Genomic DNA, 16201 nt, shown 5'->3' with positions numbered 1-16201 from the left:
GTCATTTTTAAATAAACCTTCTCTGGTTACAGCTTCTCAAATGTCATATGATTTCATATATGATAGTTAACTGAATGAGTTTGTGTTTTTGGCTGTTTATGGTATAAAAAACAAGGACAGTGAAGATGTCACCCTGGTCAGTTTTTCCACTGTTTTCTGGCATTTCACAGACAAAATGATGAATTGAGAAAAAAATCTGCAGATTTATGAATAATAATTATAATTATTTGTTGCAGCTTTAGTCAGCAGCAACTTAAAAGACAGCCAGCTGAATCCATGTGTATTTGTAAATCCATGGAAGACAAGGCTAGTTACTACAATGTGGCTACACGGAGGCACAGCTTTGCTTGGAGCAAAACGCTGTTCATAAACAAAACATTTGTTTTTCGCTTGACATCTATTATTACCTTAAGCATGTTTACATTGCATGAATTAGCCTGGTGGCTAGCGGACTTTTCCTCTACTCATGGTTTACAAAGTGCATTTATATTTCTACTTCTTTGTACTCACCGTTGCCTTAAGTCACTAGACAAACATTGTCAAACAGAGTAGCTAAATCACTATGTTAGAAGTAAGCAGAGTGAGAAGCCCGGCCAGGCAGATAAGTCATGTTTTATCTCATTAACGTCATTGCTTACGTACAGTATGTGCTCTGTCTGTTGACCCAAATTTCCTCCGAAATCCAAAATATTTCCACACTGCTTATTTATTTCTGATTAAATAATGTTATCCTCATAGTCTTTCTCCTGGCTGCTTGCCATCTGGCTGCCGCTGTTCGACAGTGACACAGAGTTTTAAAATAAAGGCATAATCTAAAGATGATATGGATCGATGTTTTCACTTTGTATTGTATGATATTGGATTGTTGATCATTGAATCAGTATATTGATCCAGACTGATGGATCGTTACACCCCAAATAGGATTGTCTTAGCTTTGCAGGTATTTGTACTGGACACATAGTGGACACATTTATATGACCTGACGGAGGTGCTAAATAAACGGTTAAGATATTTTCAAAGTCATTAGAATTTATCCTGTAGGAGCCATGAATGTCTGTGTAAAGTTTTGTGCCAATTACAGTTTGGACGATGGACAATGCCATCGTCCTTCACTGATGTATGTCAGTCATCGACCACTGAGCCCGACATTGTCATTACAAAACCCTGACACAGGTGTGTGGTGGCTTTAAAGGAATTTATTGCATGCTGAAAAAGTAATAATTCTGAATTATCTACCAGATAAAGTGTTCAAGTGCACAAATGTTAACCTCATGGATGCCCTTGAGGAAAGGTCAGGGGTTAGGTCAGCAGGATTTATTGTCTGCAGAGCATAAATGTTTTTACCAAGTTTCAAGGCAACCCATCCAACAATTGAGATATTTCAACCATCATCCAAGTGTTGGACCCTCCTTTTACTGCAACATACAGAACTGAACATACAGGGCAGTCTGGTGTGTGTGTGTGTGTGTGTGTGTGTGTGTGTGTGTGTGCATCCTCATTACACGTCTCAAAAATGGAGAGTCACTCAGCTATGGACATTAGTGGTTTTTTGCCAAACAGCTCTCGACAGTCGGGTAAAAAATACAAGCTGATGCCCTTAGTTTTACGCCATAAAGACACTGACAGGCAATTACAGTAGGCAGGAAAAAGCGAAATTATAGAGCACACAATGTTGACGTTTGGAATGGTGCCTCCGTGGTTCAGCCTGCAACAAAAAGAGAAACTGTGTGAAAGGGATGTTGTGCAAGTGTGCTGTCAGTTATCCATCAGTGACATGATTACACCCCTTCCCTCGAGAGAGAGACAGACAGAGATAGTGAGGATGTAGCTGTGTATTTTTTAAGAAAAATCCCTCCGCAGCTAGCTGGTCTGGAACACTTCCTCAGCAGAATTCAGATACAGTCATATGCTTGTCATAGTCAGTAGCACATGAGCTAAGGGTATGAACTGACAAAACAGGAGCCTATAGAGCTCATATATTACAAAATGGCTACAAGGAGGCTTTGAGGGAACCTGGTGGTAGATGTAGCAGTTTTCCGAAACATTCCCGCACCTTTCCATATGACAGAAGTCCCTGTGTGTGTTTTGACAGCTGAGTAATGAGAGATTGAGCTTATTAAATCTCTGATCTCTCCTAGTTTCAGATACTTGATATGGCTAATCAAAATTCAGCACTTGTTAAATTATTAAAGAAAAGACAAGGACGAGAAGCAGAATGTCACGGAAGGTTAGCTTTTCTTTGATTTTTCGCTCCTTAGGAAAGCACCGTTCACTATAAGAATCTCGCCTTCCCTCAAGTATTATTGATCTAGTTGAAGTGGTTCTGTCTGCCCCCTCACCGCTGAACCGCTTCTGAGGCGAGGCTATTTGCCATCAAGTCTTTGTGGACATGCGCCATGGGATCTCCATTCACTGCACAATCCTCATTTTCAGCACTTAATAAGTTTGGGCCTTCGCTTTCTTTTTTGGATGTTGCAGCTGAACGATGTGCGCACACACTCAGACACACACAAATGGGAGGGCGTAGGTAGCAAAACAGGGATATAGAGACTCGTGTGGGGAGGTAGCTGATTTCCCTGGTGAGCTTATATCTGAGCTGTCGTCACCTGTCTCTTCTCAGGGATAGAAGCGCCTTAATCAGGAACATGAAAGTGTCTCCTGTGGTGCTGCCTCCTGTCTCTGTCACTCGCCTGTCTATTACTTGATTTACCATCGCCAGAGTATTAGCAAATTTTTTATGTCCAGTATGATAACTCTGCTTTTATGAGTATGGAGAAATTCACATCAAACCTGGCGAGTCAAGTTATTTTGGGTTCAGAGGACTGAAGTGCCATTAAATGATTTGTAAAGACACAGATGGAGCGCGTTTGAACGTAGTGTTGTTTAACCCCGAGCTGCTGTTTGAGACCCGGAGGGCTCTTTTACTACTTAAATAAACATACTTAACTTTGTTTCATCAGCTTGATTCTTTATAACTTTAACTAAGTTAAAGAATTGCTCATAAATGTGTTTCAGAAGTCTGCTGCCAAAGGAATAGCACATTACTTCTGATTGGAGTCTCAGAAACCTGATTCAATAATGCCTCCAGAAGTTTTTCGCAGGGGTGGCCAGATGGGGCCACTGAAAGTCCTAGGGTGACTCACGAACCCCAAAAGCCAGAATGGAATTTTAGGGACTGGATTATACTGTTGACCTACACAGGCTAGTTGAAAACTGTGTCAGTATTTAGAGTTAAGGAAACGCATACTGATATACTTTGGTTTCTTATGTTACAGTGAATGTTACTCATTATCTGATATGCACAGACTTAACCAGTGCACTTAACATTTTGAGATTCACAGCAATGTTTTTTAATGTTATGTATGTTTGGTGATTCATTGTTCTTTAGATAGTCTTGTTGTCCTTCTTCTTAAAAAGACATATACACAGCTTTAATTTGAAGGAGTACAATGCCTGAAAGGAACAAAACATTTCCTGGGAGCAAGCCTATTGAAGTTTAGAGGAGACTCGTGAGTAACCATAGAACCCATTCTCATTCAGACATCTTGAGCTGAGAGTTCCAAGGACCCCTTTGAAAATGGCCATGTCAGTTGTTTGCTTGAAAAAAATCGAGTCTAACATTGGAGCATTATTTTTCCCTCTTTCCAACAAACTATGCTGACATGGTCGGCAATTATTGTCACCAGGGGAACCATTGGGGGTGGCGGCAATCGTGTCAGGGGGGTCATGGCCCTCCTTGCCCGTCCCTTAGGGGCAGCACTGACCCCATCTTGAAAGCATGGTTGAAAGCAGTTTCATTGATTATTTTCAATTAGCTTGATCGATGATGATGGCGAAAAATATCTATTGGTGTTTCCCAAAGCCCAAGATGACCACCACAAATGTCTTCTTTTGTCCAGAACTCAAAGATACTCAGTTTACTGTTACAGAGGAGTAAAGAAACCAGAGGATGTTTGCATTTAAGAAGCTGGAATCTGATCATTTTGCTTTTTTAAGGTTACTTAAACTGATCGGTCGATTGTCAAATTAGTTGGTGATTAATTTAATAGTTGACAACTAATCGATTATCAATGCAGCTTTACTGTATTTCTTATTTGTGTCTTTACACAGCACTTTTCCTCCCAAATCACAAATAGGTCCATATTTCTGTTAATGGAGTTTTACAACAGCTCATTTGTCAAATCTTTCCCAAATATTAGTAGTATTACAACAAATGATGACATACTGTCTGTAGATGACCTTCTGGCAAACAAAAAAGATTTATATTTGTTTATGTGTATTCCATATAATATATAAAACAAGCAATATGTCCTAATTTGGTGTAATAGAAATGCATTACAATACATCATCATATGTGCGAGCCAAGTTTGTGCCAAAGGGAAGAGTTACAACTTTGACGCTTTTCTACCAATGGTGTTTTAATAAGGTCAGAACAAAAGAAAAAAGGTAAAACATTTAATTATTATTACTGCTTTTACACATACAGCAGCGGGTCTGGAAGAAGAAAAAAAAACCAATCTCAACCGAACACAAAGGTTCTTCCGTCTGTTCCCGTTGCCCCCTCATATAGACAACTGTTTGAAGTGATCATTTTTTTTCATATGCACAGTGCATGCATGTGTTTGTCAATGTGAAGTCACACTGTTCACCTACTTTTGTGGCGAAGGATTACCTTATCTCGCCAAGCAGCAGGAGCTTTGTCTTCTGTAACTCAACATGTGCGATTAGTTCTCATTGTGTTACAGTGTAATCTGTGCTGATAAAGCCTTTTCCTTAATACAGACTCTTTTAAAGTTCTCAAAGAGGCTGAACACAGCTTTATTTGAATATTCAAAAATGCCTATTTGAATTTGAAATGTAAGGAGTCTATTATACAGGAAGTGCGATAACCTCTCCAACTCTGCAGTGCTTGCAGTGTAACCTGAATATAACTGAGTCTTGTTACTTAACAATTGTAAGATTCAGCAGAGCAGATTTTGCAGCACTCTTACCTGAGAAGTTTGAGGCGTAGCACTAGGAAAACACACATGGACTCGGTTGCCAACTAGAGTCTGAAAAACATTTGGATGTTTCCCCGACCATTAGGGTATTCTGGCACGGACATGCCCAGGTGTTGCACATAATCTAGATACTGACAGATTATTTTTGGCACAGTAAAATAAATCACAATATGAAATGTAGCAGGATATCATCGGGTTTGACACATATGCAAAACACGAGCCCATGTCCTGCACGGGGAGCTCATTAACTCCCTCCTCCTAATAGATTCACAATGTCTCCATTTTCCGTTTTCCACACAGCGTGTGCAATCATTTCTGCCTGGACCAGAAACCTTCACATCTAGCTAAAGCCCATTCAAGCATGTGAGTCAGTTTCATTAGATTTACATCAGAAAGACAAAAGCAGGGAGTGTGGGGCGGCTACATGAGCATGCTGTTTGCGCGCCAGCAATCAGCATTACCATTTCAGGTGGGTCGCACTGAAGTACACCCAGTTGCCGAAACCTGGATGTGAGCAAGACTCTGTGAAATGCAGGTGCAAATTTACAGTCCATATGCTGCATGCAGACAAACAAAACAGAACTTCATCAAGTGCATAAGAAAAGAGCTACTAACTATTCATGGAGATGGAAAAGTAGAAAATGTGCAAATACGTGGAGTTGGGTAATGCGTTCGGTGACATTTGACTCAGCGAAATCACTTATTGAGGCCGATCAATGCATGACTCCATTCTAAAAAAGCTTTTAATCCTTTGAATTCACTTTATGATGCGAGAGGAACAGATTTTAGGTGTGGCAAATCGCGGATAATGAGAGGAATCAATGCAGGGAATAGTTTTAATTGTACCACTGTTGACAAGTGACAGAGCTTATCCCTGTGTTTGGTGAAGAATTCCTGGTAAAACTGTCAGCAGCTGAAATGTGGTGAGGTTTGTTTTGTCCCATGCTGTCACTGTTAAATGCCGCTGAGCCTTATTTAAATGCAGGGATTGTATCCATGTGGGTGACGTGCTGCGGTATCAGTGTTTCTCAACTAGCTTTTATTGGGTGGGTTACACTGCTTTGATGCCCAGAGATAGAGCTTTAAGCACTGATTATAGTCATCACCACAGCTATACCTAATACCTTTGTAAAGCCCCTTTGTTCTCTTCTGTGTATTTTTGTTTCACGGTCGCTGTATTGGTAATGATGGTTTTGTGTCCATCAATCTAGCTAATTTTATATGGATGTCATAGCAACTTAAACCCATAAGAATGGTGTTCAGTTCAGCCTTTTCGTTTAATTATTTCCATTTTTTCCTGTTTGAAGAAATAAAAAAGATTAAAAGATCAGCAATGGTTTAAACAAAAATAAATCACACTGTTGGGGCGGCCTCCAGCTCAGCGAGCTGAGTCCTTTGCAATAGCCTGGATTTGATTCCAACCTGTGGCCCTTTGCTGGGTGTCATCCCCATTCTCTCTCCCCCCTACATGTCCCTCTCTAGCTGTACTGCAATAAAGGTAATAAAAGCCCCAAAAAATAATCTTAAAAAATAAATAAATAAATCACACTATTACCTCAAGCTCTTTTTACACAGAGATCCCGCAACAGGGCAGCAACAAAGTCCCTTCGGTATGTCGGCCTTGCTCTTTTATACAGAACCAAAGAACACCGGCATAATGCATGCCAGTGTTGTGGAAGCAAAAAAGGCAAGATGTGTGATGCAACAGCATTGTCCTCTAGTGTGACATAGGCAGCACTTTCTAAGCATTTACCATCACTGTTATGTGGTGGTTGATTACGTCCTCTGCTTGGAGGGCAAGGAGTTCGCGAACTGCCATCATTTTCCCGAACATTTTCCCAATTTACAGCCATTTTTGCTTGCTGATTTTCCCCTTTTGAGTTAGCTGCTAACTGCTGTCAGCTGCCTTTTAGATCTGGTGGTGAGCTGAACACATAACACCTTGCCAAAACATCAAACCCGTTCTATCCCACTGGCAGTTTCTTTTACACAAATGTCAGTTTGTTGCTGTTACTGCCTCCACTGCTGACTTAAATTCCAATTACGCAATCATACCTGTCATACAGAACACTGAGGCGGAATAATGGTGTGACATTCGCAACTTGAACAGGCTGCATAAACGGGGCTTTAGTTTAACATAAAGCCTGAAGACGAGAAAAATAACCAGCCTTGCTCTAGTCCTGTAATATCACAACTTTTTGTTTTTACACTTTTTGTACAGCTTAAAGAAATGAGGTATATGCCAAGACCAATGTGTCACGTGCAGCACAGGTGGACAAATTGCCGGCGGCTGGTTTTAGAACGTAAAGCTGGTCACCTGTTTCTATAGCCAATGGGCGTGTAGTGAAGTCCGCTGGTCAAGTCAAGATGACCACATATGGCATGTTTGAATGCTGCAGCAGGTGCTCCATCCCCGCCAGGCCCTCTGTTTTCCCTCCTCATGGTGTGCCAGTGTCAGATGGTGGGTCGCTGTTGCTGCTCGCTGTATGTGCTTATGCCCCCCCACACACACATTCTCACTGACTGATTAATTGGCCCTGGTTATTGTGGCATATTTATTATGAATACAGTCCATCTGATGCTCGTTTTGTATCTGTTTTTCATTGTTTCATAACTACTACAAATGCAGCTGCAGCCAGTATCTCACTATCACTATCCTCATTCATATTTTAGGAAGCTACACATTATATTCAGCCTCAAAATAAGCCCATAAAGATGGAAATCAGAACGGAAGTACAGAGAGTTGTTGCATAGAGATGATACGCTGTTTCATCTAGTTGCATCGGTGTCAACCTGCAGCTTTTTACAACGTTGCAGAACGGCGCATTGCAAGTAGTTGCATGTTTCAGCTCATCTCGTTGTGAATCTTTGGTGAATTTTGTCATCTTTTCACAGAGCCAGGCCAGCTGTTTGTCCATGTTTCCAGTCTTTATGCTAGGCTAAGCTAACTGGCCACTGGCTGTAGCTTAATATTTAACAGACACATAGCCTAAGTGATATTGATCTTCTCATCTTACTATCCCCAAGAGAGATGAGTTTATTTCCCAAATGCGGAACTGTTCCTTTCCAGTGAGACAAGTGGCCACAGGGCAGGGCAGTCATATCAGTACCAGCATGGCAGGAAACAATTTAAAACGGAAATACAGCAGAGCTAAACATGATGCAGAACATGCCCTGTAGAAAATCACATTATTAAAGTGTCTGTTGTTTGTCATCTGCTCGCTGTAGAGGCCTCACTGACAGGCTTTACTGACTCTGGTTAGTTCAGCATCACACTCAATGTTGTTTCAGAGCTGACAGCTCCTAAAGATGAGTGACAAGTGTCGGGAGTGTGAACCTGCTCAGCTGAGTGTCAGGAGGACGGCATTAACAGCAGACTGTGTTGACTTGAGGCAAACTGTTTGATATGGTTGTGTATCTTTACTAAGGCAAAGCATTGGGCTACAAGAGCACATAACTATTTTATGAACTTGTTTAATTGTGTTGATGTGAAAGTGACACTCGACAACGGGGGAATTAGCGTGTGGGAAACAAAACAGACGGAGCAGGAAGCAGACGTTCGTGCTCGTCCTGGTATCACAAGCAACTGAGCAAATACGCCTTCAGGGTCCCAGTTGTTACTCTGTCCTGATGTAGACAATGGTAACCATAGTAAAAGTATTTACTTTTATTCAAATGGGATTCAAATTAGCATCAGGCACAAAGCAAATGAATTATCCGCCCCATCTTTGCACCTCTCTGAGGAAACCTTTAAAGGTCTGATGAGTTAAGAGGGAAAGTGAGACCAAAACTTTAGTTGCACTGCAGACTGCGTTACACTTTGCAGCACTTTTGTGGTGCATGAATATAATCACACAATTTCACAGCTGAATGCACACAGAATATTTGAGCATCTTCATTGTTTCGCGCTTTTCCTGTAGAATCCAACATTATTTGTCACTGATTCAACAGATGGAAACTGGTTTTGGCCACCGCTTTGTTCTCTCACACTTTGCTGAACGGCTGATGAGCTGTTTTTGGATTTTAGCTGTCAGATTTTTGTCTCCACACACCCGCACTCATGCGTTAACTTAGCCTGAACTCCGAGAGGTCTGAAATGAGAATCTGAATACCAAAAAACTGAGCAGCACCTCATTTTCAGTCGGGCCATGGCAGCCTCTTCTTCCCTGGAGCCCTCTGGCTCTCACCCCTCATCGCAGCCCATTGAGACTCTTCTGCTGGCACCCTCCTCCCTTCCCCCCTCTCAAGCACTTTGTCTCCATGGCGATGTTTTGAAAGAAATTTAGGGCAGGAAAGGTTGTTTCATTTTTTTTCTAGGGGAGCTGTAAAATTAGAATTCTATAGAAACTGCTTTTTTTTAGTGTATGTAGGCGAACAAATGCTGAGTGGTATTGATAAATGTCAGTCAAATATGTACAGAAGGAGGAGACTTTGATGCATTCAGAATAACAGTTTTCAATTTTCAGTCAAAAAATTTCATGCTGTGTCGGAGCTGACCAGATTAGCCCTTTTGAAAAAGTAATTGAAAATTGTGTCTCTGCTTTTCTCTCTCACAGTCAGCGGTTTGGATACTGTTATCGGCCTGTATGGGGAAACACTCGAGATCCCGTGCAACAATGGAGCCATGAAAGCAGAGGACGTCCTGATCACTAAATGGAAATATGTAAGTCACAGCAGAGGTCAATAGATTCAAAATGGTGAAGTCTGTCTGACACCCACTTATCATGTCTGAACCACACCCAGTCTGAGTGCATATGCAGTGCATTAGGCCACGCATCTGTCCCTCCATATGACACTGCATGAGCTGAGGGCGTGGAACAAAAAACACTGTGTGCTTTTTATTTGAACTGGAAGCCACTGCCATATGTGACAGATTTGTAAGAATGCACTCTCCTCTGCTCTCCAGGACAAAGGAGAGGGACTTCCGGGAGACCTGCTGGTCAAGCAGAAAAACCAGAATGTCTCAATCAGCGCCACTCTCGAATACAAGGGCCGTGTTAGCATGGCTGCAAACTCCAGCCTGCTGCTCTCTGAGGCGAAGCTGTCCGACCAGCGCACTTTCACCTGCATGGTGGTGGCTGGGGCAGACATCGAAGAATACCCAGTTAACGTGGTGATCTACAGTGAGTACAAGCTGGCAAAGCTCTGAAATAACTGTCCTTTGTTGGGTTGCACTAGTTAAAGGTCTCATACTGTAAACAGTCAGATTTCCATGCTTTTTTAAATCATAAAGCAGGTATAGGTGCAATATAAATACTGTGAAAGTATCAATACCTAAAATCCACAGAGAAATGCACACAGCCTGTATCAAAAAAACTTGGCCTTTTGACAAGCCATCGGGACTTTAGTGAAGTTGTGATGTCACAACTATACTATAAAAAGCTGCCTCTGCAGTGCCCTTACAGTAATTTCAAATCAAGAGCGCAGATGTGGAAGACCACGAAACACTGACAAATCAGAGCAGACTGGGCATTTTCACGAGTTGGGGCTTAAAGAGACAGGCAGAAAAAAGGAGCATATTAGACAGAGGGTGAATACAGGTATATTTAGAGAGACAGAATGAGAAAATTAAAGTGTTCTAGTGCCGTGAGAACATGAACCAACTCTAGGCAATTATGCAAATTTGTAACAAAATTAGTCCCTGATTTGGACCAAAGCAGGCGGACTCTAGGTCTGAAAGCACCATCAAGGTGCTATAACAGGCAGACTACGTGGGGTAACCTAGTTCAGCAAAAACCCAGAAATATATAATATTGTACAACATATTACAATAACTGTAATATGTAAAGCCATCACAACATGGAAGTTGCCAGCAATGATTATTGATTTTTAAAGGACTACTAATGAAGCACATTAACAATAACCCCGAGTCACGTGGTACGCCTGCCCAAGATGGCCGCATAGGGAGAACGGAGCTCGCCTTTCCCCAAAATCCCTGTAAAAACTTCAGTTTAAGTCGTTGTTTTGATTGCACTTGGTTTTCCGACTTTCTTGGGAGGTGGCATGAGTCAGAAAAGTCACTACTTTACTCGCAGTCAGCCTCTTAATTCCAGAGGAAAGCCAGCGCCGGACCCCCAGGTAACACCACAGCCTAACATGGCGGAGACACCTGTTACAACGGAGAGTCCTCCTAATGGCGGAGACACCTGTTACAACGGAGAGTCCTCCTAAAGAGAGTGTGGCAGCTGAGTTGACCAACATCCGATCTATCCTCGAGATCCTGGCTAAAGACATGAACAAGGTGAAAAACGGAGTCGAGTCTCTGAACGAAACTGTTAACAACCTCAGCGGTAGGATCACGGAAGCTGAAGAGAGAATCTCCTGGTTAGAGGATGAAGAAGCTAAGGCTAAACCAATCATGAAAAACTTGGTGAAACAGAACCAGCAGCTGCGGGAAAAAGTGACGGCACTGGAGGGATTTTCCCGACGCCAGAATATCAGAATCTCTGGTATTAGAGAGGGAACTGAGGGCTGGGATTTGGAAGGATGCTTTAAAACTCTGTTGAATGAGGCGCTGGGCATTGAAGCTGATGCTTGGTATGAAATAGACAGAATCCACCGCGTCGGCCCTGCACCTGCTAACGACTCAAGACCGAGGCACATCATCGCCCGCTTTGTGCGGGACAAAGCCAAGGCCATGGTTCTCACGGCTGCAAGGAATAAGAAACAGATCATCTGGAGGGACATGAGGGTCCGCTTTTTCCAAGACTACGCCCAAGAGGTACAGGAAAAGTGCAAGAAATATGATGAGGTACGACGTATGCTGCAACAACGCAAGATTGAGTACTCATTGCGGTACCCTGCTGTTATGACTTTCACATTGGATAACCGGCGACACCAGTTCTCAAGCCCTGTGGAGGTGAAGAGTTTTTTCAGCGGCCGGGAAGCAACGGAGTGTCCCGCTGAGGACAGAGGGGGACAGGTGCCACTCAACATGGGCGTAAAAGGATGAATCTGTCTGGCATGGTTTAATTTAAATAACGTCACGGCTTACAATGTGGAGGACAACTAGACTCAGATGGAGGTTTGATTTTGGATGAGCGCCTTTTTTTCTGTCGGGCCACACTCACGGCCTGCTGAGATGTTATTAAACATTTAAAACTGAAGTTAATTGTGGATAATGTGCTCGATTTCTTCACTGAACGGGTAAGATATAATTTAATGTACTTTCTACACCCACGCAACTCCAATAATAGTATTTTGTATGTGTGAAGGGGTTAACGTGTGTTATAGGGGTAGATTCATTTCGGACATTGATCTATAGTTCTCCTGCAGTTTGAGAGTGATCTAAGTAAAATCTTAAATAACTTGTGTGATATAAATGAGTGAGGGATGGGAATGGGCGAGTTAGGAGGGGAGCCATAAATGGGATCCTTGAGCACTGCTGACCTGCAGAAATCTTGTTTATTGGGTTATAGTTTTGCCCAATGGTTCCAGCTGTTCATGCTGTTCTTTTCTTTTTTGTTCGTTTTATTGTGCCTTCAATGTTGTACAAATATGCATATTTTGACCAATGATTCTTACCAAGAAGTTAGTTATAACTCAACGTGGATTGGACAGACAGAGCTCTATGGGCGTTGCTGCCTATTTAGACAAATATAATAAAACACTGCCAGATGACTATGTTTAAAATAGTGTCATGGAATATAGCAGGTTGCCACGATGTTGTGAAAAGGAAAAAGATCCTCACCTATTTGAAACAGAGGAAAACCGATGTAGCATTTATACAGGAGACGCATTTAAATGATGATGAATCGATAAAATTAAAAAGGGATCGGGTAGGTCAAGTTTATTTTAGCACTTATTCCAACAGGAAAAGAGGGGTGATCATATTGGTTAGGAAGAACTTAAATTTTCAAATACTGAAACATTACTCTCATCAGGAAGGTAGATGGGTAATTTTGGATGCTATTTTAGAGGGTCAGAAAATAACTTTTGTAAATGTCTATGGGCCTAACACACCACAACCAGAGTTTTTTCATGAAGTCTGCAATATTGTAAGAAGTATTGGGAATGATAATATCATAATTGGAGGAGACTTTAACCAGGTTAGGGACGTGTATTTGGATAAATCCTCCCAACCTAGGCCAGTTAAGGACCCAGCATGCGCTGCTGTAGATGTGATGATGGACGATCTGGGAGTGGTTGATGTGTGGAGATTACTCCATCCCCAAGAAAAAGATCATACGTTTTTCTCTCACCCACATTCTACCTATTCCAGAATTGATTATCTCGTGATCTCCCGCTCACTGGTGAGTCAGACTCTTAGTGCCACAACTGGCAACATAGTTCTAACTGACCATGCTCCAGTGGATATAGCCATATCTATAACAGAAAACACAAAATCTACGATGAGGTGGCGCTTGAATAATCTATTACTAAATAGTGAGAAATATTGTGAGTACATAAGAAATGTAATGGAAGAATTTTGGGAGTTTAATGAGGGTTCAATTGTTGATATTGGTATAACTTGGGATGCTTTTAAAGCCTTTGTAAGAGGGCGTCTTATTCAATATAGCTCTCGAATTAAAAAAGCGGAGAGGGATAAATTGCAAAAGCTAGAGCAAGACATCAAGGAACTTGAGAAACAACTTATGCAGCATCCTGAGAGGGACATATGGAACAAATTAATTAAGTTAAAATACGAGCTGAACAATAATCTGCAGAAAAAAGTTGAATATGCCCTATTCTGTTCCAATCAAAAGTATTTTGAACAAGGTGAGAGAGCAGGTAAGGTCTTAGCACATAGGGTAAAACAGATGCAAACATCTAACTTAATTCCAACCATATTTGATCACGATAACGTTGATAACAGATAAAAAAGCGATTAATAATGTATTTCAAACATTTTATCAAAAGTTATATACATCGCAAGGAAACACTGAAGAACAGAAAATGACAGATTTCTTTTCCTCCATTAAAATCCCATCTCTAACGGAGGAACAAAGAAACTCACTAGAAGGAGAAATTACACTGGCAGAAATTAAACAGGCAATTCACAGTCTCCAGTTAGGCAAAGCTCCTGGCAGTGATGGACTTCCATCTGATTTTTATAAGAAATTTGTGGAAGATCTTGCCCCAAGATTGTTGGCTGTTTACCAGGATGCATTGCAGAAGGGGGGACTCCCAGCTAGTATGAGATCAGCTGTTATCACTTTACTCCATAAAAAAGGGAAAGACCCACAATATTGTGGAAATTATCGTCCAATCTCGTTAATTAACGTTGATGAAAAAATAATCTCCAAGGTGCTTGCTGCCAGGCTAGAAAGGGTGCTTCCCAATCTGGTACATGCTGATCAGGTTGGGTTTGTTAAAAAAAGGTGCTCAGCTGACAATCTCCGTAGAATATTACACATAATGTGGAAAAGCAGGAATAATATACAACCCATAGTTGCCTTCTCCCTAGACGCGGAGAAGGCTTTTGATAAAGTTGAATTTGCCTTCCTCTTTCATACATTGGAAAAATTTGGGTTCGGTCCATCCTTTATTCAGTGGTTACAGTTAGTATATACAGAGCCGATGGCTACAGTACTTACTAATGGTGTGATGTCACCCTCATTCAAACTTAGTCGTGGCACTAGACAGGGTTCACCCTTGTCGCCGCTGATATTTGCCTTATTTCTGGAACCACTGGCAATTGCATTGCGTGATAGTAAAGACATTAAAGGGGTTCAAATGGGCCATGAAATACATAAGCTTTTTTTATACGCTGATGATATTAAATTATATTAAATTGAACATATCTTTGTTAGGTAGGATTAACTTGGTCAAGATGATCATCTCCCCTAAAATTCAATATATTTTGTACATGCTACCATTAAGTTTTCCTCCTAACCTCTTGAAACTTTATAATACTGTCATAGAGAGTTATATATGGGCAGGCAAAAGACCAAGCTTTAACCGATCAAAATTATATGCGGCCAAAGAAAGTGGAGGCTTATCATTGTCTAAAATAGAGTGGTATCGTTATGCCTTTTCACTCTCCCAGTTAGCTAAGATAAATAATTCACAGGAACAGGTGTCTTCCTGGGTTAAAATAGAAGAGGAACTTGTGGCTCCAACCTCCCTTGAGGCTTTTCTTACTCAGACGGGAAGACCGGTACCCTTTAAGGACCCAGTGTTGGCCTTTGTACAAGAAACTTGGATGAGTGCTCATCAACGTGTAAAATGTAGCCTGCATCTTACCCCTAAATCATCTCTTTGGTATAACAAAAAACTATTAATTGGCAAAAAACCTATTATATGGGAGAAATGGGCAAAAGCTGGAATAAACTTGCTTGGTGACCTGCTTAGCGAAAGTGGATTGAGGTCATTTGATGAAATTAAGCAAGAATATAACCTTAGACAAGAGGATTTTTGGAAATTCCTAGAAATTGGGCACTGCATTAAAGCTAACCGGGGGAAGAACCCGGACCCCAAGACCAGGATTCAGGAGTTAGTCCATGTAACTAGACATAAAAAATGTGGAGCCTCTAAATTCTATGAGCTTTTCAGGGAGGCACGACCACCCCATCTGGAAGGGTTGAGACTAAGTTGGGAGAAAGATGTGGGCGAACAGATTTCAGCGGATAGATGGATGAAGTTGGTTGCATCCTGGCATAACTGTTCTTGTGAAGCATAATCTCAGCTTATTCAGTACAAACTCTTTAACAGAAACTACTGGACCCCCAGTAAAATGGCCAAACTAAAACTTAAGGACAATGACACATGTTGGAGGTGTGAAAAGGAAGGGGGTACTCTTGTACACATGTTGTATTCTTGTGAAAAAAATGCACATTTGTGGGAAAAGGTTGTTACCCTCTTAAANTGGCCAAACTAAAACTTAAGGACAATGACACATGTTGGAGGTGTGAAAAGGAAGGGGGTACTCTTGTACACATGTTGTATTCTTGTGAAAAAAATGCACATTTGTGGGAAAAGGTTGTTACCCTCTTAAATGTTCTTTTCGGATTACAACTTACTAAGACACCAGCTCTGTGTATTCTGGGTCTGCTGCCAGACAATAACACTTTGACTGGAAGACAAAGACTATGGATACGTTTGGCTACTACAACAGGATGTAGAATAATTCTGAGACACTGGAAGTCATCAACTCCGTGCTGTTTCAAGGAATGGACTGAACAAATGACAAGAATGGCTACATATGAGCGAGTCACTTACAGAGTAATGGGGAGAGAGGATATCTTTAATCAAGTCTGGGG

The 16201-nt window shown here is 41.4% G+C and overlaps 1 protein-coding gene across 2 annotated transcripts in view; it reads left to right on the top strand.

The window, feature by feature from the left end:
* The window catches only part of LOC126405061 (CD166 antigen homolog), a 61501-nt gene that overhangs the window by 22137 nt on the left and 23163 nt on the right, over positions 1–16201 (top strand). For both annotated transcript variants that reach the window (XM_050068601.1, XM_050068594.1), the window contains exons 2-3: positions 9557–9663; positions 9907–10123. In XM_050068601.1, coding sequence (XP_049924558.1) covers positions 9557–9663; positions 9907–10123 — 324 coding nt within the window. The remainder of the gene's footprint in view (positions 1–9556; positions 9664–9906; positions 10124–16201) is intronic.

Source organism: Epinephelus moara, chromosome 2 (assembly GCF_006386435.1).
Source record: "Epinephelus moara isolate mb chromosome 2, YSFRI_EMoa_1.0, whole genome shotgun sequence".
Lineage (NCBI taxonomy): Eukaryota > Metazoa > Chordata > Actinopteri > Perciformes > Serranidae > Epinephelus > Epinephelus moara.
This window is presented reverse-complemented; position numbering and strand designations above follow the sequence as displayed.